The sequence below is a fragment of the Amblyomma americanum genome, chromosome 4 (genome assembly GCF_052857255.1).
Source record: "Amblyomma americanum isolate KBUSLIRL-KWMA chromosome 4, ASM5285725v1, whole genome shotgun sequence".
Classification (NCBI taxonomy): domain Eukaryota; kingdom Metazoa; phylum Arthropoda; class Arachnida; order Ixodida; family Ixodidae; genus Amblyomma; species Amblyomma americanum.
The window spans coordinates 170253914-170278868 of record NC_135500.1 but is presented as its reverse complement, the minus strand read 5'-3'; the positions used below and the strand labels follow the sequence as shown (position 1 = coordinate 170278868).

The 24955-nt window shown below is 45.2% G+C and overlaps 1 protein-coding gene across 4 annotated transcripts; it reads left to right on the top strand.

Moving 5' to 3' along the window:
- The first annotated feature begins 569 nt into the window (after positions 1-569).
- On the top strand, positions 570-21719 carry LOC144128645 (cell division cycle protein 20 homolog). 4 transcript variants are annotated; one of them, XM_077662195.1, is made up of 12 exons: positions 587-718; positions 1125-1166; positions 4976-5196; positions 6327-6359; positions 7925-8043; positions 8918-9050; positions 10726-10851; positions 12734-12924; positions 15088-15417; positions 16139-16264; positions 19720-19837; positions 21252-21719. In XM_077662195.1, exons 3-12 carry the CDS (start codon positions 4980-4982, stop codon positions 21431-21433), a joined length of 1575 nt encoding a protein of 524 aa, XP_077518321.1. In that variant the 5' UTR covers positions 587-718; positions 1125-1166; positions 4976-4979; the 3' UTR covers positions 21434-21719. The 4 variants fall into 4 exon arrangements, with proteins under 4 accessions (XP_077518323.1, XP_077518324.1, XP_077518321.1 ...); XM_077662197.1 differs by lacking the exon at positions 6327-6359 and having other exon boundaries at positions 570-718; XM_077662196.1 differs by lacking the exon at positions 1125-1166.
- The last annotated feature ends 3236 nt before the right edge of the window (positions 21720-24955 follow it).

The window sequence follows — 24955 nt, the reverse complement described above, 5'->3', positions numbered from 1 at the left end:
GAAGTGTTAGTTGCAGTCATCGACAAAATAAAAGTGTCCGCACAGAGCCTTCCAGAACACTAGTCCGGACCCTTCTTTGATGACACTGTCATGGAACTTCACCTATTCGTGCAGCCATCTCGCGGTGGAATAACATCATAAAGAGCTTAAGGCATTTCCTGTATTTTCTTTGCGCCGTTACATGCGGAAAGGACAACGCGCAAAGAAAATACAGCACGTTACGGTGTAAAGCACAACACGCAAAGGAAATAGTGCACGGTTTTGTGGTTTTGTGCATGTCTTTGTGACGCTTGTGACATTCATGTGGTGGCGTCATAAACGAGCTAAAAAAAAAATGCTCAAAATGAGTGTTTTATTTATTTTACCTTAACTACCGTGCCCTACATGGACATTTTTGGTGCAATAGACTTTTTGACTTCGCTTCATATTGTAGGCTTTTATGTTTAATAATGTGCTAAACTCAAATTTAAAGCATTCATGAATTAGATAGTTTTGTGCTGCCATCCTTGCTACCAGTGGCAAAAAGGTTGTGTTTGGCACGCCAATCGCAATTGTGCGCCCTCGTTCAAACTGCGGGCTCCGGCTGGAGAGCTGTCCATTGCCGCTTGGCGGTTGGAGCAGTTGGACGGTTGGTAGCAACGAGCCTTCAGTGGCCGTTATTGCCTGCTGTAGCTCTGGAACTTGGACTCACTTGGCGCCTGGACTACTGCACAACAAGGTAAACCGCTCTTAGGTCATAATAAGCAGAGCGTAATTTGCAACGATTATTTTTCGTTCGGAGATTCGGTTGCACTTGTTTGTCCTGCTTTGCTGTGAGGTGTGCTGTGCTGCTTTCATTTTACCATTTTGTCTTCGCCTTTTAGCATTAAAGTGGCTGAGCGGCAAACGTAAATTATGCCTGGGACGGTGTATTTCGGGTTTAGTTCCGCTGGGATGTCGCGAAAAATTGCCGTCGGTGACAACAGTGGGCCTTCGGTGAAATCGACTTCTGTGTTCAGTCTTCAGGCGTACGACTAGCTAGGTCACAAACTGTCAAAAATTTGTTGGCAGCTGAAAATGGATTTTACTGTTCTTTTTTTCGTCATGACGGCATGTTTCTCATGTGGCGTATTCTGACTTTCTAGCGCGTCATCAACCACACCTCCTCTGCAGGCCGCACAGCTTAGGTAGGTATTACAAAATGCACTGCCTTTTCTTACGGCATTCCCTCCTGATAAGTTACATTTGTGTTGAATTGGAAAACGGGGTAGGCTTAATCGGCCAGCGAGGCGGTCGAACACCGGCGCGAGCTCGAGCCACGAGACACGCCACAGCGAGTCTCGAGCGCAGCTGTTTCGGGCTGGACACTGGATGTGGATACAGCCTATAACGCATCGGTCATCGTGAGAACAATTTGTCTGCACTTTTCACGGCCCCGATTCTCCCGGCACAGTTCGTTTTTGCCGCTTCTGGGAGAAGTGCCAGATAGACCCGGCTCTTGCCAGCGATTGGCAACAGCTTGAGAGTAGTTCCTCTGTTATTTCTTGCGGCCATTCTTGGCTACTGAGAGTTTGTCTCTGGTGAGCTTAAAAGATCATGCGGCTCGACAAGCCGAACGTGGACTCAATGAAAAATAGGTGCACAAATTGCCACAAAAAGCAGCTAAGCTCTGTAATGACCCTCATATCGAATGCGGATGCAAGTCTCGAGCTCACGAACTGAAACCTTTAGTGGTGCACGCTGTTTCCCCCCTCGTTCAGTCTTGTTTTTTATTGTTTTTGCAGTGATTATGCACCCAGTAACTTGTTTCCATGTTCAGTGCACTAAAATTCAACACCGCATTTTATTTGTCTCGCATGACTATCTCAAAAAGAAAGCTTAAATACTTAGCTCCTTTCAGGAGCTTGCAACACAAGCAGGTAAGTTTCTGTAGATGAAAATTCATAGCTGCAGTGCAGCACGGAATGTTCGGAGCACTTTCTTTCCTGAAAGGTGACTGTAAAAGTACCAAAAATCAATTTCATGGTAAAGTGTCACTTGGTTTTTAGGTGAGCTCCGGCAGAATTTCAGCTTGGGAATTCCGGCTGCCAGCAGAATAGACACAGCCATGTAAGGCATTTAGCCTGAGTAAAAGGTTTGACTTGCAGTCTTATAGCTTCTTCACTTCTGCACGGGGGAATTTTGTGGAGAGCCTGAGGAATTGAAGTATCTGTGGATGTGGGATCTTCTGCAGTTATTGTTTGCAGAGCTTTACAGGCCACGTTGCCCTTGCCTAGAACTGCAAAAACTTTGAAATAGATGGCACTTTACACAGCTTAGTTTTTATCATTTTGGAAATTTATTTTAAGACAAAACAAACTGCTAAAAAAAGGGTAAGTGTGACACTGGTTACTACCTTATGTTAATGGTACTCAAAGCCTACTGGAGTGAAAGCCCAGTTTCCCATTGAAAACATGTTCACCTTGCTGTAGGAAGCAGTGGCTAATTGGAAGACTGATTTTTCAACCTCTGCAGGGGCTCAGTAGTTATGGTGCTTGGGTGCTGAAAAACGCGGGTTTGATCCCGGCCATGGCAGTTGCATTTCGATGAAGGAGAAATGCTAGAGGCTCATGTACTGTGCGATGTCAGTGCACGTTAAGAAACATATATGGTCGAAATTTTCCTGAGCCTTAGTCGCTTTGGTACGTTAAACCTCGTAAACCAACCAAAGCCAGCAAGACTAATTCTGTGTGCCTTGTATGGTCATTTTTTGGCAACCGCAGTGTACTATATAGCACCATTGTCTGTGGCTTTGAGAAACATACTGTGAATCTTATTTCAGTGGCTCTACATATAGCAACTGACTACACTAAACTGCCAGGTGATTAAATACAGTGTAATAGCATCAGTAACAATATTTAATACAAAATCCAGGAATGATCCTATTTTCAATGATGCAAGTGTTTTATCTTGAGTACAAAGTAAAAGATTCTGGTCTTGCTGCTTTTCACAGCAAATATGTGGATGTTAAACTTCCTTAGTTTTTTTTGTGCTTTTTAAGTAACCCAAATCTGTATCCAAAGCTAATTTTTTCTCATTTATTGAAGTTTTTTTATAAGAGTGTCAGTGCAACTTGTTCTGCGGAGGGCTGGAATATAGGTTTCAGCGAGATATAACCTCGTCAGATGTGAGCAAAAGCTCAGCCTATTAGCGTTAATCCAAATAATTACCTCATGTCTTGCCGGTCCCTGTAATGTGTACTGTACACACATAATCTGGCAGCTGGAGGTGCAACAGTTCTTCCTTTGAGTTTTTTTGTATGCTCTCTGCTACGGGCCACTGGGCATACATAAACTTGCAACAGCGTTTTACATGCATGACAAAATGCGTATTAAGATCGAAATTTCAAGAAATCTCATGGAAAAGCAGAAGAGGCTTGGGAGCTGCTCGGCATCTGGAAGCAAAAATGAGGTTTTGACAAAATCCACCAACTTGGGAGGCTGCTCAGAGTGCCCCTATCATTTCACAATTTTTGAAAAGCTTAACTGCATGGGAGCACAGTGAGTGCTCTGCGACTTCCAAGGGCACTGATACCTGTGTCACACGCGCACAAGAAATGGCAGTAAATGCTTAGGGCCTTAAGTTTGTCATTGCCATTATTTTCGGAGTTGGTGCTACACGTCCACATTTAATTCATTATACGAAAGTCACAATGACGACAAGGCTTGCAAATATAAACATTGCTGATGAGCACAATATCTCGGCAGTGTCGTTCAAATGTAATAAAAAAATTATTTCGCATAAAATGCTGCTGTTCTTGCTTGACAAGTCAACTAAGTAGCCATAAACTCTCATGTGAACACACTAGCAGAGATTGTCATGAGTGCTTGCACAATTGGTGCCCTTCTCATCAAAAATGCAGTAGGGATGTTTCATCTGAGTGAAAGTTACAAATAAACCATTTTCTACTGGATATGAAGTTGTTACTACCAAAGTTGCAAGCTCCTGCTTGTGGAATGGGGATGAGAGCATGCATTGCTCGGGCGAATGAGTTGTGACAAACTCAGTAGGTTGTGAATGGCAGCAAGGCTAACGCCATTAAAGGTGCACTATAGAGGATTCTGAGCTCGTTTTTTTACCATGAGAACTCGATCTACTCGCTCCGAGCATGCTTAGAACCTTGGAATTATTGTCTTCTGCGACAGATTTCCATATAAATCGAATTAAATGTCCCAGTTCCCGCCTTTTTTTTTACTTGTTTTTGAGAGTAGAAGTCAACCAGTGCGTGGAGTGCTTTTCAGCCAGTCGATTTTGCTCTTTTGTTTTTTAGGATTTGGTGAATAAATTTTTTTAGTTGCATACAACATGCTACAAATTAGGCTCATGGAAATAATACGCGTGGACTCCTTGCTTTGTGTATCACTTCGCCGATGGCAGAGCAGCAAGCCGTCTCTGCTGGCTGAGAGGCACTCCACATTTTAGTTGACTCCTCCTACTTTCATAGGTGAGAAAAAAAGCGGCGGCAGCAGGGACGTTTAATTCCATTTAATAGAGAAATCTGCCGCACAGGGCAACATTTTCGAAGTTTCTAGGAATGTTTGGAGCGTGTAGGTAAGTTCCCATGATAAAAAGACAAGCTCAGAATCCTTTTTAGTGGCAGTAAGCAATTAATGGCATTAAATTTGACTGCAGAAATTCCATACGAGACAAATGTGCATTATAATGTATGTGGGGTCTGACGGGGATAATGCAGCTTAGCTTGGTTTTTGATGTGGTTTGCTGACTGTGCCTCATACTGCAAACATGCATGCAAACAGCAGTTCTTTTGAATGTGCGCAACGGGTGAGAGAGAGACCAAAATACAAAAGCCAATTTAAACAACTTGCATCTTGTATGGCGAGCATGTGATCTCAGTGCATTACTTAGTTTTCTGTTTTAATCTTGTTTATACATAATAGCCACTGCAGGTTGTTGTACTTAACATGTATGTTTGACAAGCAATCCGTGTTCATTACAGCATCATGTCCTGCCCGTTGGCTGACAGAGACTGCAAGGATGCCAACAGTAGCAAAGGTCCCCTGCGTCCCTGCAAGACGATGGACAACTCTGCTCTAAATGCCATCAACACATCTATTCTTTCCACCTCAGTTCTGCTCAACACATCACACAACATCTCTGCGTGTCAGACTAGCATCTCCATCAGCAAGACGCCCTCGAAGACTCCAAGGAAGACTCCTGGTGGGTTGGCCTGGCTCTCTTAGAAGTCTATATACTAGCTGAGGGCAGTCATTTCAGTAGATCTCATCATCAGCAGGGCACAGCCTTCCGAATAGCTCAGCTTGAGCATCAACAGATAGATCTCAGAGTTCATGGAACTTGGCAGCAAAACAGGGGAGGATATGCTTATGTACGCAAAGCTCATGCCAGTCAGTGTCAATGGCTACAGGATTCCCACAAGCATGACACACCTCCTGCTTGCTTTACCGACAATTTTTTTAGATGTTGTTTTACAGTTTTACACATTTCTGCAGGTTTAGGAAGATGAATGTTTGGAAAACAAGTTGGTTGAGGCTTCAGTTTTTTTCTTCGCTGCTGTGAAATAAAAGCGAAACGCCTTATACATAGCCTTCTCTGCACTACTTAAAACAGCAAGAAGGATGGGGCATAATAGAACCAGACACCTTATGTGCTGACTATCAGCTGGCGGATTTAATTTCGGTGACGTGCAGGAACATCTGTAGGTGAGACCAAGGAAAAAAACAAATACAGGGGAAAAGGTGCACAGTGCAGCATGATAGAATAAAAGGCTCACATAAATATAATATAAATAACATAATAAATAAAAGTGCACGTCTGCTCAAGCCCTTGACCGTTATGTGATAAGTGTGGTCATAATGAGTTGTGCATGCTTTCATTGAGTGTAATCAGTGTGATAGTGGCAGCAGAGCATTTTTTCCAGAAGTTTACAAGAATGAATCTCACTTCTCCCTGAACTTTTCCTTGCATCTAATTCATCGATCACATTAACAGCACTCAACATTTCAAAGAAAATTGTTTTTTTTTTTTTTTGCAATTCGTCTTTTAAGTGAGCATTTGACTCCCACCTACGTTTACCATTTATTGAAGGTCACTCATGTTTAATACTCGTCACTTGCTATAAATTTTGCTTCCATCATGAGATCATCCAATGTCAGTCTGTGGTGCTCTTGCGCAAATAAACAATCAGTTCCGCTGGCGTTCTGAAACCTTGCACTGCCATAATCGTTGATGCTGTCGCTGACCACTTTGAGTAGTGCGGCATATGGCAGGCAGTAGTAGGTCAGTTTTACTGAGGAGGCGCTCATGCCAATGGGGCGCTCTTGTTGCAGGTGCTCCGATACTGGCACGGAATTTTTCACGAGGTAGGGGCGAGGCTTCTGCCTCTTATTGCGCTCGCTGATAATGATTTGCAAAGGACAGCCATTTTTGTGGTTCTTTGCCATGTAGAAGGACAGAATCTACCTTGATACCTGTTATTCATGTACTTCACTTCATTGTGTAGTGTGCTCTGAATGTAGTCAAATAATGGCTGCACAAGAAAAATCGTGTGGCTATGTGTTACCACATGGTAGTATTTGGCATTTAAATGCGAAGGCTTCAGGACAATGGCATCTTTTCAAGTACATAGAAAACTGGTTTTTGATTATTGGCTTGCAATATATATATGAGGCATGGCAACTGTGCTGCTGGATTTGAGGCCTTGCTCTTTGTGCTTTTTGTGACATTGCCAGTCTCTGCAAGGGGTGTACAGTAAGGCACCCCTTGCTGAGAAATTTGCTGTTGCTAGATGGTTATTTGAGTGTGAGAAAAAGGACTATGGGGTCATTGTATGCATCAATTTAAACATGTTATAGTAACTACTCTATGGAAATCAGGTGAAGAAGAAAAAATGTGAAAAAAGTACTTGTGTTCTTTTTGGCTACTTGCCCATGGGAGACAAATGCTTGTCAAAGCAGCTGGCATGGCAAAATGAGGTCGAGACCCTTGCTATAGAGCCTTCAATTGCACAGACTCTGACATGGCTTTTACTCTGTGCATCTTAATACAAAAAAAAAATTAAATTTGAGCTAAATTTTTTCTACAGAAAGAGGCAGCTGACGCTAAACGTTGAAAAACCGGACACCTTTGCAACCTAGCACAATTTAACAGAACAGTCATATGGCGTTACACAGCACAAACATATACATCTCAGCACTGTTCAAAACATACATATTTTACGCTGATTGTTGTATTCACACAAGAGCTACAGGAACACATAAACTAGGCTCGAAAACAAAATGAACAAAATAATTGCAATTTTATATACAATCGTCATCAATGGGCATCAATCTCAACACAGGCAATTGCTGTCCAATCCACATTTGCAAACATATTCAATCGATGTGCTAGGTTGACATGAAAATAATTTCTGCAGAAAACTAATTTTTACAGCGAAGAAAACTTTTGTGTTCTTAATTAGGTATTGTTTAGTGTTGCATTTAAATAATTTTTACTCATGCATAAGTCAAATTCAGATAGAACCTATTAAGAACACAGGAAACCTGGTAAATTAGTGTTTCTTTGCCATAATTTGTACTGAAACAAAGGAAAGCAATAAATCTGATTGGCTTTGAGCATGCTGGGGTTGTGGAATATAGTGCGGCAGTGCGCAGATGTCGTGGTCTTCTATAATACCACTCAATTGCTGTTAGCATGGTTTTTTTGTGTGTGTGAGAACGAGCCTGTCGAGACTTATATGGGTTGTCGTAACCGAAATAACATTGCAGCATGGGAGTAGAGAATAAAACAGTGCATAATATATTGAACGCTTAACACTACCTGTTACTAAACTAGCATGTCTATACAGTTTCACTTTACGTCTTCTGCTCTTTGCTTGACATAGTTTACCACTTATTGCAAGGCTGCATAATACTTGTACCTCTTGCAGGCAAGCACAATCGCAGCCACAAAAATGCAGCGAAACAGACGACACCAGTTGGTCGAAATGGCGGGGATCGCTTCATACCAAACCGTCAAAAAATGCAGTTTGAGCTGGCAAATTATATGGTTGGTATACTTCAAGCTTTTCATATTCAGTTTGCTTCTTTTTTTTCTTTTATTTATCCTGGTCCTTGATGGCCAGATGTGGCATGTATTGTCTGCAGCTTTTTTTTTTTTTTTGCTTGTCTGAATGTTTGAAACAATGGTTTCTGCTTTGCTGCTCTTTAGTGGAAAACACATGCTGGGGCATTAACACTTGCAGCTTTCATTACTGCGCCTGGTTGTGCTCAGTCAGCATGTTCGCTCGTGTTATTAGTCTGGCAACTTAGTGTGGTGCATGGGTTGACTCGGTGATAGAAATTTGATCCTTGCATTTCAAAATGGCCTTTTGCCACTGACAGTCAGTATGCTCTTTGCCGTTTCACTGTATTCTTTGTTTACTTTTGATGCGGTTGCTCAGTACCATTGCTTTGCCTCAACTGTTCTGCTTCTCTGCTAGCTTCTTGCAGATAACTGCTTGTTTTGGTTGAGTTATAGGAGTTAAGCTAGGACAGAGAAACAATGTACTTTCAGCCACACATTATAAACAGCACAAAGATGAGAAATGTAAAAAAATGCATACAGGCACTGACTTGCATCTGGCCTTTAAACTTAGGGCTGTTTTAGTCTGTACTTATGTCGAAGCAAGCAACCCACAAACAAACCTTATCTGATGTATTCTAGATCGCGTGTGCATTGCAAGGCTTGCCTTTGCTGCTGCTACGGGGAGTGCCATTCAACGCACTTGTTGCTTGTGCAGTTTAGCTGTGATTTTTTTGATACAACGGCTTTCTTGGTCAAACTATTGCACATTCAGGCTAATCGTTGCCTTATTGTATGCAATACTGTACTTTCTGTAGCCAAAGCACAGAGCTGTTCATACTTAATGTTTGTGTTTCAGTTGAACAACCAGGAAAATCAAGAGGACATAGAGAATGGAGATTACCGGGCACTTCTGGAGGACCAACTTTGTCCGGACCTTGCAAACTTTCGCATTCTCTCATGCAGTGACAAAGCCCCCGCAGCACCCGAAGGTCTATGCCGCTTCTTATTTCCCTCCTTCCCTCTCCTGCGGGGAGCAGAATGAGAATGTGTACCAATGGGTCACTAGAAACCTTGCTGGTGCTGCTAGTTTTGAAACATTGCACTAGCTTAAAAGTAAATGTAAGGGAAACTGTGCCGAATGAAAAAAAAAAGGAAAAAGAAACTGTAGAAATGTGTTAATACTAGCAGTGTGTGATTTTGAATTTCAAATACGAATCGAATGTTTGTTATTTGGTTTATATTTTATTCAGAAGATGGGTATTCAAAACATTTCAGATACTATTTGGCAGTGACCAAATACTGCCAACTGCTATAAATTTTGCCATAAATTTGACCGTGACAAATCCTGTGTCCATGCAAATTATCCGAAGATTGAGTTGATAGCATCCGGAACACACTCCAAAAGTGTCGTCGCTGCTTTCTTCACCTTTGTGTGGTAGTAGCATTCCACAGCTTACGTCGTCTGATGCTGCTGGGTTTGAACCTCATTTTAAATTCCGCAAGTGTGCTTTCCCACATGCCACAGTTGATGAAAACAAGATGGCCAAGCACCCACTTCAGGTGATTATTCACAACTTGAAATCTAGCAGCTTGTGTTCAATTTTTCTCAACATGGGTCATTCCTCACGGCCACACCCGTGGCGCTTGTCCTGTTGGCTCCACAGAACTTCTAGCAAGAGCTCCGCTATCTTGTTTTTGGTAAGCTGTGGTATGTGGGAAGGACAGCTCGCAGAATTTGACTTAGAGCTATTAAAGGGGAACAGAGCCGAGGTTCCGACAGGACAAGTGATCATGAAAATATCCTGCCTACTGCATGGCACACTGCAGCCTGTGCAATCTGATTTGTGCTTAACGGCAGGCATATCAGTCGGAGAGCCCCCATTGCTAGTAGGGGAAAAAAAAAAACCCATGAGCCCGTGACGACAGCAGCTATCTGCTGAGTATCAGCCGGTGAAACGAACCTAGCTGCACATCCCTTTTGGACAACACTGATTGGCATGTTGCTGGTAATTCCTTTTCCTTTTTAGGAGCTGCATTGTCGTTCCGGTGCCACTCTGTGCTCTCCTTTCTTACAGCATTGTTTGCTGTTTGTTTATCCAATGGTCCTAAACTGCGTGCTCTTCACGTGCTGATCACTGATAATTCAGTGAAACCTGCTTTCAAAGCTTTGCCGCATATTTGGCGGCTTATTTCTTTTTGGACAGTCTGACATTTTTTCCGGTATCCTTGAAATCTGAATGTTTTAGTGGGCAGTGTGGCTGTCTGTCATTGTATTTTATTTTATAGCACTGTCACACGGTCTCCTTCGATCGTAAACAAGCACAATGCTGATCCTGTGTTGCTACATGGCCAACTCAATCTTGATCGAACCCTAACCTGCTTGACCCCAAGCCGGTTCCTGAAGTGCTATTGAGAGCTGCTATCCTTATGCTCAGGAAACAATAAAATACAAAATTAAAATTAAACTAGCACAAAGGAGCTCTATAAATGCTATAAAATTTAAATATCCAATGCAGCTTGATTTCCTACATTGTGTTTACACATTCAAAGCCACCCGCCTGCCTAAGCACTAAAGAAGTATAGAACTCATGTGCACGAGCCAGTAATTTGGAAGTTGGCTCGTTGATGCATTTACAGTTTTCGCATTACCTCTGTCATCCGCAGGACACGGAGGCAATCGGGTTCTTTACAGTGCGTCTAAGCAGCTGCCATCAGCCAAGAAGAACGCTCGGTACATACCAAAGACTGCAGAACGCATTTTGGACTGCCCTGACATCAGGGACGACTTCTGTGAGTTCGGCGCATTTTAAGTGTGCAGTTGCACCCCAGTGCGTAACGAACGGGTCAGTGTTACTTGAAGTCGATAATTTCCTACCAAAATTTCTCTAGAGCTGCATCCTTGTCAAAAGATATGAATTAAACAATTAAGTTAGAATGTCTCAACTTCTGCTTATAGTATGTCAAAAGTCAATACAGACTGAAGGTTTTCAGTCATTACTCTGTGCATAGCTGGCAATGCACTGCACGTTCGTGTGATCATATTGTATGTAAGTAAATAATTTTTGTGTAATTTGCAGTGCCTCCTCATTTGCTCTTAGATGATATGGCCACGGTTGTTTACGTTGTCAGATGCTGTACCAATGCCCTTTTACTACAACCTTTGTCCGTAAAGTTCCGAGACTGTGTCCATTAAAAAAATGCATTTAACATTGAAATCATTTGTGCAGCACCCCTTCAAAATATTCTCCCATGCTGTCTATACACAGCTTCCAACGCTTCTTGAGGTCTTGGAAACAGTTCGAAAACGTTTCTTTTGGCAGGGCTGTCAGCTCCTTTGTCTTGGCGACTTGAATGGCCTCCACGCTCCCCATCCAGTGACCTTTTAGGGCTCTCTTCACACGAGGAAACAGGAAAAAATCGCATGGGGGAGACGTCTGGCGAGTGTGGCGGATGGGGAAGTGCAGTAATGCTGTGCTTGGTGAGAAATTTTTTCACGTTGAGAGCAGTGTGCGGCCTCGCGTTATCGTGGAGAAGGCTCCATTGTCCAGACGGCCATAAGTCAGGGCGACGGCGTCGCAGTGCATCACGTATGTGTTGGAGCACGCGGATATGAAACTCCTGATTCACTGTCTGCCCTTGTGGGACGAACTCGTGGTGTATGACACCTCTGGCATAGAAAAAAACTATCAGCATCGTCTTTGTTTTGGCCACACCTTTCTCGACGCGGAGAGCTTGTGGACCGCCATTTGGCGCTCTGACTCTGTTTCAGGGTCGTATTGAAAACACCATGTTTCGTCTTCAGCAATGAATGATGCTGTCGGAGAGCAAGTCAGCGCTCACTGATCCCCGCGTGTCCTTTCTGGTCCTGTATGAGGGAGTGCGGCATTCAGCTTCCGTTTCCCCAAGTTGTCATGCAAAATTTAGTGGCATGTTGTCTTACTAATGTTGAGAGCATCTGATAGCATGCGGACTGTAATGGTGCGGTCTTGCTGTACGATTTCCCTGATCCGAGCCACGTTATTTTCGTTCCGTGAGGTTGAAGGGCACCCCTGCTTTGTGTAGTCTTCCACCGACGTTCTCCCTGAACGAACCTCTTTTGCCACTCGAAAACTCGCGCCTGCGATAATGTCTCGTTGCCGTAAGCGTCACAAAGGAGCTCATACATCTGGTGTCATACGTCTTGCCAAACTTCACACAGAATTTTGTGTTTACACGCTGTTCGAGGAGGACGTTCATCTCTCCACATTCACTCACAGTAGAATGCGCAGACGACTAGTGACAACATATTTTCTACGTGTAGCACCGTATAGCAGCTGCCGCAGCAATTAACACAGATAGCTCAGGTTAGCCTGAAAAGATGGCGCTACACATAAGTACCAACGTTTGCTTTGGGGAATCATTTCTAGAGAAGAAAATAAATCAGTCTCTAAACTTTACGGACAAAGGTTGTATTTTGACAGTAGCACAACTTTCATAACAAACAACTGATTGTTTTAACTGTGGCCATTATATAAGTTTGCTGGGCTGCAATTACAAATAACATTTCTCTGGAATGCTTGTTTTTTAATTTGAATGTAACATCAGAGAGTTGACCAAGTGGTGCTGTGCTATGCGAACAAGCCAGTCTTTGCCTGCGATACTCGTCCTTTTCTTGCCTTTTCCTCTTCTGCAGACCTTAACCTGATGGACTGGTCTACCACTAACCTGCTAGTCGTGTGCCTCAAGGGGCAGGTGTACACTTGGGATGCCTCTTCGGGAGAGGTGGATCAGCTGCTTGAGCTTCCCTCTCCTGCGGAGTATCTGTGCTCCGCATCCTGGGGTGGCGACGGCTCATACCTGGCCTTGGGAACATCGGACAGTCAGGTTGGACCTCTTCTCTTGTTGCTTTGTCAGTCCGCACCTACACATTTCTGTGTCTGTCGGAGCTTAAATATTAAGGGGAGACGCGGGTTGAAAAATAGGCATTTAAAATGTTTTCAGTTTTCTGTTTTTGCTTGTTTTACCATCTTTGAACACCCTACTTTCATGCAGCAAAATATGAAAGCGAGATCGGTATGAGAAGTTAGTAAAAAAAGCATCTAAATGACGCGCAGTGACCGAAAAAGTCGCGCGCGCTGCCCAGTTTTGGCCATTTTTGAGCTGCTGCCGCTCAGTGCAGCGGCACTGGCCGCCATTGTAGCCTCTTGCAAAAAAGTAGGCTAAGCCTTCTGCTTTTGACTGGCACAACAGTCAATTTCGTATTTTCACAGAAATATAAAGAACTTTTTTTTCCCGTGTCTTCCGAGTGCTCCTGTTCCGAGGTCGCCATTGGTTGTCGCCATGCAGTGGAGCCACCCCAGCACTTTCGTATCCGCTCGTGTCAGATCGCCTCGCACGGCTACTGAGCGTTTGTTTTCATTATTGGAAGTTTCCGATGATGAATGAGAAGTGTACCTTTCGTATCCGGAAGAGCCGGACTGCACGCCCGTGCATGGGAAAGCGCAAGCAGAAGCGAAAAAGAGCCACGAATGCTGCGGGACGCTGCAAGCCCTCTACGCAAGCAGAACGGCAGCACGCCTTCCAGCGCTGCAAAGTGAAGCACGTCTGATTTTATCTGTGACGCTTTTGACTTCATGAGCGCGTCTAGAAGTTGGCAGCGTTCCAGGATGACGAGATAGCAGAGAGCAGAACCGGTGCAAGCGTCGTTATCTGCGAAGTTGAAGCACTGACCAGACTTGTTAGCAGTGCCATGTGCGGGATGTGCGAAATCGCGGTGATTGAGGTCGAAAACAAGCGGAAAGGTCTTTTTTTTTTTTTCTTGGAGCTCGGGTGTGCAAATGGAGCATGCCCGGCAGCAGCAGCTTCTGCTGTGAATAAGTCGCGACACACTGGTACCAACAGCCATGAAGGCAGCGACGCAGAGCAGTGCGGTGGCAGCCCCTGCGATAGTTTCGCTATCAATTTGAAAGCGGTGCGCGTTCGATAGGTGTCAGATACGATCAGCTGACTAGGTTCTAGCCTGTAGGGCTAGTGGCCAACATGTTGAGCTACATTACCACCCAGTTTCATGTGAATTGAGGGAGAATTTTGGCATCCAACATACAAATAAACTTTCAATTGAGTTTTTCTAAAATTGATGTTTTTGCCCATTCTTAAAGTTTGTGCACTTAATTTTTTTCCTCTTGTACTTCTTGGATCACACTGAAATTTTGCACAGATTTTCCTTGGGGCGCATAGAGTGTGGAAATCTTGTATATAATTAGTCTCACCATATTTTTATAAGAGTATCATACCAACAGACTGAAGTACAAAAGAAAATGACACTAATTTTTCATGAATTTTTTGGCTGAAAAAGATGCAGACAAATAATTTCACCTAGATTTCAACATTCTGTGGCTTGTAATGAACTACCCAGGGTGCTTTAAGATGCTCTGTAATTTTGTATTATTAAGAAAAATTGTGTAGGTATCAAAAAACTGATTACATATTTCATAACAGAAGCTTAATTTATACCAGGTGTGCAAATTTCAGCCATCTAACTTCATAATTAAAAAAATTGGCAGTGGTTTAGATCTAGTTAAACCTGGAGCAACGCAATAGCTACAGCTGGCCGAGTGGTACTCGCTCAGTGTAATTCCAAAGTCAGTCTTTCGCTGATCGTTCCTTCTTCATCTTCGTCCCTGGATGTGGATTCACTCTCTGCCCCTCTCCACTCCCCCCCCCACACGGTTTCACCTGCGCGCCACGCCGCTGGCAGCTGCTTCGCACCACGCACCATGTGACCAGCCACCGTGGCGGCGCCGCCACGCTGAAGGCTCAAAATGCTACCGTAATGTAGCTGTTGTTACAAAAAAAAAAGTTTTTCCGAGGAGAGTCTCCCCTTAACAAAAAGCCAGTATAGCAGGTGGCAACAGTCGGGTGGGAGGATGTCTGGAAGTCTATGTGGGGGGGGGTCACAGTTGGTGACAGGTTTGATTGGAGATTGATGGGAGTGGCCTTTGACCTGCACTGGACATAGGTGGCTTGATAGGGATTATGATGGCCCAGGTTCACCTGTGGGACATCCGGCAGCGCAAGCGGCTGCGCGTGCTTCAGGGCCACACGTCGCGGGTTTGCTCGCTGGGCTGGAACGGGCATGTGCTGTCCAGTGGCGCCCGTTCAGGCTATGTGCACCACCATGACGTGCGTGTGCCCCAGCACCACGTGGGGACGCTCGAGGCACACCAGCAGGAGGTGTGCGGACTCAAGTGGGCGCCCGATGGCCGTTCGCTCGCCACCGGTGGCAACGACAACCTGCTGCGCGTCTGGCCCACTACCATGAGCCACGGAGCTGTGCAGCCGCTCCATTCATTCACAGAGCACCAAGCTGCTGTCAAGGTTGGTGGTGCTGCTTTCTCTCCAGGGCTGTTTGAGAGCCAACAGGCTTTGCAGTGAACTTAGGGCCAGGCAAAATTTGGTTTGTTACTCTCTTGATTGTTCTTTCAGAATGTAGATAAAGCTAGGACAACAAAAGGGTGTTTGTATTGTGTGGTCTCTCTGCCTACTTTGTCTGCAATAGAAGAGATTGGCAGAGGCCACAATCTGGCATTGATGTTACTTTTGGTTAGGGTTGTAGGGTTGAAACCCAGCAGATCCTTTATGCATTCCTTGGTTTTATTTGTTGTTCATTTCTGAGTTCCCCCTCATTTTTTTGCACAGTGAGCCCCTCATGTTTCCTATGCCTTGTTCTTGGGCGTGCTAGTGCTTAATATCTCAAGAACATCTGAAGGCAGCGCTGCATTAGCTATGCTCACCCTAACAGCATCTTGTCTTATCGAGTTATAGCACTTGCTCCAATTCCTCTGCCTTCCTCTCCAGGAAAGCAGACAGGGCTTCAATGGATACAGGTCTCACTTTGTTGAATTTTTTTTTTTGCTACGTCTGGCTGATTTTATATGTTCACTTCTGCCATCTGCGAACTTTGAAATTATTGGAGTCTTTCTGAGGTGAGATTTGCTCGACTGTAGTAGCTCAGAAATCATGTGATACTACAGCGAAGTAGTTTCTTATACACGATGTGGCTCTTTGCATTCTCTTGGTGGTTCTTTTTCCAAACTAGGCCATTGCCTGGTGCCCATGGCAGCCCAATCTCCTGGCCAGTGGTGGTGGTACAGCCGACCGCTGCATTCGGTTCTGGAGCTGCAGCATGGGGACGCATCTAAACTCCATTGACACCGGATCACAGGTACATTTTGACAGATTAAGATGTAAGGAAAATGGCACGACAAACAAGGAGAAATAGAACACAGACGACAGGACCGGTGCCCGGTCCTGGCGCTGGTCCTGTCATTTGTGTTCTACTTTTCTCCTCATTCATTGCGCCATTTTTCTTGCATCTTAAAGCAAGAGTTTTATTTGACACAGTGTTCATACCAGCAAGTAATGCTGCTGAGCACGGAGGAAAAGCTGACCTCGCACGATTCTACTCTGTAGAGCCTACTTGTAGGACCCATGCACTGAAACATGTCTGTACATTCAGCCTAGTTCTGTTCTATCAAGGCCACGGAACCCCAATTTCCAGTTATGCCTCCCAGCAAATCTCGTAGCCCTCTAAACAGTGATTCTAGCATACGATTGTCTCAGTATTTAACTGCACTTGGATGGAGGCGAAATTCAAGAGACTTCAGTCTGCTGTGTGATGTGAGAGAACGTTAAATAACCTTAGCTGGCAGAAATTCGAAGCCCTCCACTACGGTGTCCCTCCTAGCCAATGCATTACTTTGGAACTTTAAGCCCCACTTACCATACCGTACTGTACCATACCAGACAAATTGCAGTTACTAGTGCTCACATTAGTTAAAATTGTTCTGACAAATAGGAATGTGGTGAATTTATTTTTGAGCTTTAGCAAGTCCGGTTGGCAGAACAGTCAAATGCCTCTGTTTCTAAATTAGTTTACTTCTACAAGTGCATTCGATTCAAGCCAGCTGGTTTACTGCATAAATGTCAAATGTAATGTGGCAGTAGTTGGGTGTTGTGGCACATGTGTGATATAAAAAAAACAAGAGTTCAAAAACCTGCAATACGTGCTTGCTTAAAGGCACTTTTGTCCAAAGGCCGCACTCATGGTTAATAGGGTACTAATGATCAACAGAAAAATGCTTCGTATTATTGAGGATCCGCAATTATCTTTCCCTGAAATATGATCTGCGTGTGATATTGGTGGCGTAAGCTGCTATGTCCCGCTTCAGAAGATGTAGTCGAGGGCTCTTTTTCTACTGCCCATTAACGTGCGTGTGTAACCCTCGCAGCGGAAGGAAAATACAGGGGCACGACAGTGGCAAAAAAATCTGCTGTTATATGGCGACATGCAGTCACGATTTCAAAGGCCATGTAAAAATGTAAACTGCCTTCGTTCTGAACTGCTGGCAATGTTAAACAAGCTGCTTACCGAAATGAGAAAGATGCGTGCAATAGCTATCCGTGCTTGATACTAGTACTTCATCTAATGCAGCCTTGGTTGCTGGCACTACGGAATAGTGGCAGTGCCTGTTTTGACTGTTGTAAACCATCTAGGGGCACATCAGGATTACCGTAAAAACCGGAATATAGGTCGAACTTTTTTTCAAAAAACCATGGTGAAAAGTCGACCCCCGTCTTATATACCGGTCATTGGCGGAAAAAATACGGAAGTCTTGCAACAATGGGTGGCTGAAGTCAACAGCCTCCATCACCATCGCCATCAGCAGCAGTGCTGCCATTTTGCGTTTTAGTAGATGCAAAGCGGAAGCTAACGGCAATTTACCGTCGCCTTCAAGAAAAACACGATTGAGTACGAGGAAGCTCACGGGAACCTGGCGGTACAGCGCGAATTTGGAGTATCCGAAAAGAGCATTCAGTACTGGCGGAGGCAGAAGCTGCGTATTACAACTTGCAGCAACCAGAAGAAAACATTTCGTGGGCAGACCGTAGTGTATCGAGAATAGGAAGGAAACGTTGCGCTGCGAGCAAGATCGCTGCCTGTGACTGCCGAATGCATCCGCGTGAAAGCGGCAGAGATCGCGCGTGCCTCTAGACTCACGAGGGCGCAATTCAAAGACTCGCCATCCTGGTTGCGGCGATTCATGAAGAGGAGGGCTTTGCTCTACGGCGCCGTACTTGCCTGTGCCAGAAACAAACATGCGGGCCGATTGGTGCGCGATATTGTTAAAAAATTTGCCGGGTGTACATACAAGCTGCATTTAAATGAAATTAAATACTGTCACCATTGTCCAACCTCTCGAGTCGCATTTGTTTCAAAGTAAGGATGTCTTTCGGTACTTTTCCCATTGAAAAAAGATCTTTTTCATTTTTAGAATTGGTTAGTTAGGGGGTCGACCTATATTCCGGTCCGACCTATAGTCCGGTTTTTACGGTATGTTCACCGCTCACTGCATTCTGCATGCTGTGAATGCACCAGCTGATTTATACTGCTCTAAAATAAATTTGACTTTAAAGCTAAAAGGACATGCTTTTGGTGCTTCCAACCTGCTTCAAAAAACTGTTTTGCCTACTCCAAGCCTGTGCCAAAATGCAGTTTTTCCTGCTCCCGGGATATCTCCACCCCTGACGCCGCAAAAACCAAGGTGCCAAAACCCAGTTAGGTTGTCTTCCCCGCACAGCATCGCCAGCATGCAGTGGCGGCAGACCAAGCTCTAGCTAGCTAGGGAGGTTTTCTCGCATTACAGCAGTCTTGCATAGAAAACGGCACGTGACGGCATAAGATATCGCAGTTAACGCCACCTCCGTGGCAGCTGACATGAATGCAGGATGGCTACTGCTAGGCTAGAACCGTCCACGCTGCTGCTTCCGGGGCACTGACGACAGGTGCGAAAGGCGTCACCGCGGGCTGAATCCCTGGCTACTGGCCCTGCATGCAACTGTATTTCGCGTGACGTTCTTGGCGAATCAGAGATAGAACGCCAGTGCATGATAAAAGCGTGAATCTTGGCGCGAGCGCTTGCTGCACCACCACTAATCACTTGTGGCGCTTGCCGCCTGCCATGTGAGCAGGCACCACTTGGTGCTGGGGAGTTTAATACACGCCTGTGTGCTAAAATCATCTAGGAAGAGTTTGAGACAGCTAATAATTCGTAATATCTGGGTTTGTTATATTGAGGTTCGTCTGTAAGAACACCTGAGGAAATGGGACGAAAACAGAACAGAATTACATGTATCTGCCCAGAACATGCGCTTTGCAGGTGTCTTAGAAACTGACTTCACAAGCATTCATTAAATGCACTGAGGAATTTGTGCGAATTGGCTATTAATGCGACAGAGTTAAGGGCACAGTGTTGCAGAAAAGCCTGCGTCGTCGTTGATGTTGTTGGGAGCAAAAAATCCCAGAGAAGCAACCTATGTGGCAGGCGGGCCACCTAGGTCACGTGACCTTGTGATGTCATCACAACCTGCCAACTGGACTGTGAGCGAACTGCCTACCTTGGGGGGTGGCAGTTCAGTCAATGATTGGCCGAGAGAGGCTGCTCAGGAAGAGCAATCTGAGCCTTGTACGCCCCTTTGATGGCAGCACCTGACATCGCAGGGCAATGGTGCATCAGTTAACATAGTGACTCATGAGCAGCCCGTGTACTGTGCTTGCAGCGTCACTGATGGTGGCTGTTGCTTTCTTTTCTCCAATCTCATCTTTTTTCTTTTTTTCAGGTTTCATCTCTCCTGTGGTCTGACGAGTACAAAGAAATCATTTCAGGTCACGGCTTTTCCAAACATGAGCTGAGCATATGGAAGTACCCATCAATGAGGAAAGTGGCAGAGCTCACCGGTAAGTGCATTACTGCGTTGCACGCCTGTGAGACCTGCATTGCGCATAAAGGCATTATTCCGACTAGGGCTGCGGTGGCCGAGTGGTTATGGCGCTCGGCTGCTGGCCCGAAAGACGCGGGTTTGTTCACGGCCGTGGCGGTCGAATTTCGATGGAGGTGAAATTCTAGAGGCCCGTGTACTGTGCAATGTCAGTGCATGTTAAAGAACCCCAGGTGACCAAAATTTCCGGAGCCCTTCACCGCGCATTCCTCATAGCCCGAGTCTCTTTGGGACGTTAAACCCCATAAAACCAAAACCATGGCAATCAATTCGAAATCCTGCTTAATTCGAAGCATTTCTGTGGTCCCGTGATTTATGCTGTAAATTTTACCGGATAATTAGAACCGGTGGCCTGCACTCGTTCGGTTAATTCAAATATATGGGGTGCTATGCGGGGAATTCCCACTCCCGGTGAGGTGACAGCCCTTCGTGGCTGCAAGGCGGTGTCACGGAGCGATTCTGATACTTGATGTGCGAAGCGCCCCAGCCCCAGTAGTTCAAGCAAAAAAACCACTCTACGGTACGGTTTGTGGACTGCTGAAGCCCGCGGCTGGTGAGAAAATATGCTTCGCTGCAATGCGGCAGGGAGCATCGGGCTCACTGTCAACTGCTCTCGATGGTTCATCAAGGCTTGGCTGGACTAGAGGTAGCGGTGCACATGCTCGTCACTCCTATCAAGTCCAGCCTTGGTCAGGATAGTGAAGGCGCCGACATCAAAGCACCTCCCACCCCTAGCACAGTCTCTGCATGTCCCGCGGTGCGACCATTCTTGCTCTTTGCCCAAGACAGGTTGACTATGTGCAACACCAGTTTGCATCATTTCTTGTGGTATACTTCGGGTAGGGGAGTTAGGTTATTGGCACCTGATTACTTCGAGTAATCGCAAAGTTTGTCCAATAGAGGTAGCGAGTTCTTGCAATGAAATTTTTTACTTGGATTCCTTGTATTTGCTGCGCTCAGTTCAGAAAACGCAATGTGCGGATGCATTGTTTGACATGCTTAGAAAGACCGAGCGGCTCTGACACTGTGTGTGTGTGTGCGCGCGCGCTTGCATGCGTGTGCGCTAATTCGAGTACCTTTCGTGGTCAGTGACTTTGAATGAAGTTTTACTGAGATAAAGATTACCCATAGCTGACCGTGTCATTGCACAGCCTATCCCGGTCCCAAAACAAAGTTGGGGAAAGGAAATGTAGGGACTGAGCCATGCTTGGTTTTAGATGCTCGGTGAAACCAGAAAACACTGCAAGTAATTATAGAGTTCCGTGGAACCCAGTTTTACTACACAAGGGGTATAAGCATGCTAGGTGTTCTCATGGCAGAAAAACTTTCCATCTTTTCATCTGCCTGGGGGTTTTTGTCCTGTTTTTCTCCAGGGCACACTGCACGTGTCCTCGGCATGTGTCTGAGCCCGGATGGAACCATGGTGGCATCAGTTGGTGGCGATGAGACTCTACGTATATGGAACTGCTTTGCTGTTGATCCAGCAAAGAAAAAACGGCAGACACTAGGCAGGACTGCCACAGCCTCAACCATCTTCCGCCAGAGCATCCGTTGAACGACTGCCCACATGGTTTGATTTTTAAGCTGCCTGGAACATCCTTACTGGCTTGCTCAGAATCCAAGCGGAAACTTCTGGGCCATGGCTTGTAGACTGTGTGAACTGCTGTGTGTGTGAAACTTTTCTGTAACGCTTTTCGCTCACTGCTGTCTTGCTTGGAGCAAAGGAAGTTTGCATGCTGGCTTAGCCAGCACATTGTATTTATTCATCCCTAAAATTTCCAGCATGCTTACTTTTCATCACTTTTAATGTGAGCTTAATAAAGTGCAGATCAACAGTGTGAGCATGCCTTCTTGTGTTAAGTTACTTTTGAGACTCTGGGTCGGTAGGTGTCAGCAATGCACAAGCAAGGGTTTGAAATTTTCATGATGCGAGACTAATGCATGCTGGAAGCTCTTCTTTACTGTCATGACTGGAATGGTGGAACGTGTGGCTCTATTCCTGTATGCTACATACAACATTATAACACTACAATCTGATACGAACCTGGCTGATACGATCCGGGTTGATACGAATTTCTTTATTATACGAATTAGCGAAATTCCCCGGCCACAGTCCATTGTGTACGATATGTGAAATTTCGGATGTTCCGAACTTGCTCTCTCGCCTCTACTGATACGAACGCTTGAGCCACGATTGCACCCTCTAACACTAAGCTCTGCCCGCACATTGCAGACTTCGCGATCGCTAATCGCGTGGTACGCATCGCACACATTGAGTGTTGGTGCGCGGCCCGCACACTTCGCCAAAGTCTCTGTCGCTAATCTCGCGGTACACACCGCGAGTAGTGAGCTGAGGCCGCACAGTGAATAAATCCCGTCAGCCGTAAACAGCTCTGTGGGAATGCATTTTTTATGCTTCTGCATACGAATTTTGTTTGTTTAGAAGATACAAAATTTCGGATGATATAAATTTTTCGTGGCTCCGTGAGATACGGATCACAGATTCTACTGTAGTACACTTCATTACTGGTAAGTAACATGTTAGTGAGGCATTCAGGAGTGACTTCCACAACACTAATTGGACATTGTAGGCTTTCACTGTAACCGTAAGAGGATAGGTGCCACTGTTGCTTATGTGTTTTATGGTAACATATATTGCAGTGCATCTGGGCTCTGAGTAATAGTAAGGATATAGGTGGAAGGGTTGCAAGCTGTTGTATGTTAGCTCCACACCGGCAGTTATACTGCACTTGATTTAGCATGCATTGTGAATATATAACTTTGCAAAGAACCATGGCATCCTTTTCTCTCCTTTAGGGACAAGTGACAATTTTAGGTTTCTTGCGGTATAGGCAGTAAGTGCACACGGGAATGCCCATATGGGCCTTGGCATTGTTGTGTGTACAGTTAAGAGTGAAAAATATTAAGGCAGGTGATTGACGGCCAGGTAGGCAGAAAAAATTTTTGTCGGCTATGATTTTCTTCTAAGTTATCGTGCAAGGCAGGATTGAGGAAGGCCTGCCATTATCTTTATTGGCATTTCTGTGCACTGCAGTGCTGGACAGATTACCTGCACCAGTGACTAATCACTTGTGCTAATCTTTCTTACTTGCGACTTTCTTTGCTGGAGGCATACTGTGAGCAGATTTTCTTTCACACAAGTGGTTTTGTTTATTTTGTTGGTATAATCTAGCTGGCCCATAGGTGAAGCACTGTGTGAAACACTGCACTAATTGGAAATGCAAGAATGATTGGGCATTGCTGGATTGCTCTTTGTTTAGTGTCTGTGCATATGCTTAGAAAGAAATGTGGTCACCGGGCAATATTTCGGGCTCTGTGGGATCGAAACTATCGAGCAGCCAGAGAAATCTGCGAACCTTGCAACATCATTTTACTCGGAAAAACCTGCCTGAAATAGTGCATTTTGCCCTATGTCGTAATCCGCTTGCTGCGGGTAATAGTAGCTTGTATATGCGCCAGAGTCATGATTTTGCCAGGTTTGCATTGTATGTTTCCCTGCTACACTGCATGCCACTTATGCCGAAGTCTGCGGCGGTACTGACATGCATACTGGCATAGGTACTGCATACCTGTTACTACTCTCTCTGAGGGAGTATTACGGCCATAAACTAGGTGGGTAAAGTGGAGAGGAGGTAACCAATAGTTCATAATGCTAACTGAATCAATTCCTATAGAAGGCAAGCATAGTAGGGGTGAGGAGCAAGGCCATGTGGGAGCACGACATTTAGAAAGTTTTGCAAAGATAGGGTGGCCATAGCTTGTGCAGTACAAGGTTAACTGGAGATAATGGGAGGAGATGTAGTTAAGTCTCAAAAGGTTTTCATAAAGTTTGGATATTCATGTACCTTGTCTTCGAATGCATGCGCACATCTCCTGTAAATGGGTTCCTGGGCTGCAAGAAATGACATTGCATTGATGCAGATGCCTCCTTTTGTGTGCTAGCACTACATTCCTCGCTACCAAAAAAGCAGTCCTGTCTGCTGACGAAACTTGAGGAGCAAGCAGGTGGCCCACCTCCCACCTAGGTCACATGACTCTGCTACAACCTGCTCACCGTGGTTAAATTAATGATTGGTCGTGAGAGATTGCTTTCCCCAAGCAATCTCTCGCGACCAATCATTAGTAGTTTAATCCACCACTGGTGGCTGTTTGAAACAGCCACCTGCTGGGGCAGTGGTGCACTTCTTGACTGCTGCACCATTGCACCAGAAGTGGCACGAGGACTCCCCGCACTCTATGAATGTAGAGAATGACAGATACTGCATATTAATCTTTTTATTTACATTTCTGGGTATTGTCAATTCCTTTTATGCGTTGCATATTGCAATCGCTCAGTTCAGCCCTTGGGCGCGGCCGGGCAGCCACCATTGACCTTTAGCGCAACCACGTGACGTGACGTCACGACAGCCGGAGGAAATGCTGGGCCCCAACTCGCGCGGTCGCGCGCGGCCGCAGCCACCACCTGACTCCCGCTCCTCCCGCTAGGGGCGCTGCGCTATGATTGACGTCACGGCATATGTATAAAAGAGCTGCGCTCCTTCGCCGGGACAGTCTTATACCCCTGTCACATGGGCATTTCGAGGGCCCTCGAACCGATAGTCTATCGACTCAAAGGCGATCGAGCGCTGAAGACCGCGCAATATGCAACGCATTCTTTGATTAACCAAGCTAAGCATGGCCATTTTTTTTTTTGATTTTCACAGGAGTCGATAAGAACGTAAGGTATACACAAGTATTGTTTCATTGGCTACAGTTTGAAACTTCAAGAAGCACAACGACATGCGGCATAGACAAAGGAATTAGACGAGAACATCACTTGCATCTCGTAAATAGATTGGGAGAAACACAACAGTACAATATGCCGGAAGAAATGTACAGTAAAAGCTCGTTAATTCGAACCGCAAGGGGACGCCATCTCAGTTCGAATTAAACGAAGTTCGAACTAACGAAAGCAATGAAGAAAAACAGGACACCGCGACCAGGAAGCAGCAGGGCATGGCGCCAGTTCAATTTAATGTTTGAAAAAATCCGTAATTGTGGTCTGCTTTTTTTCTTT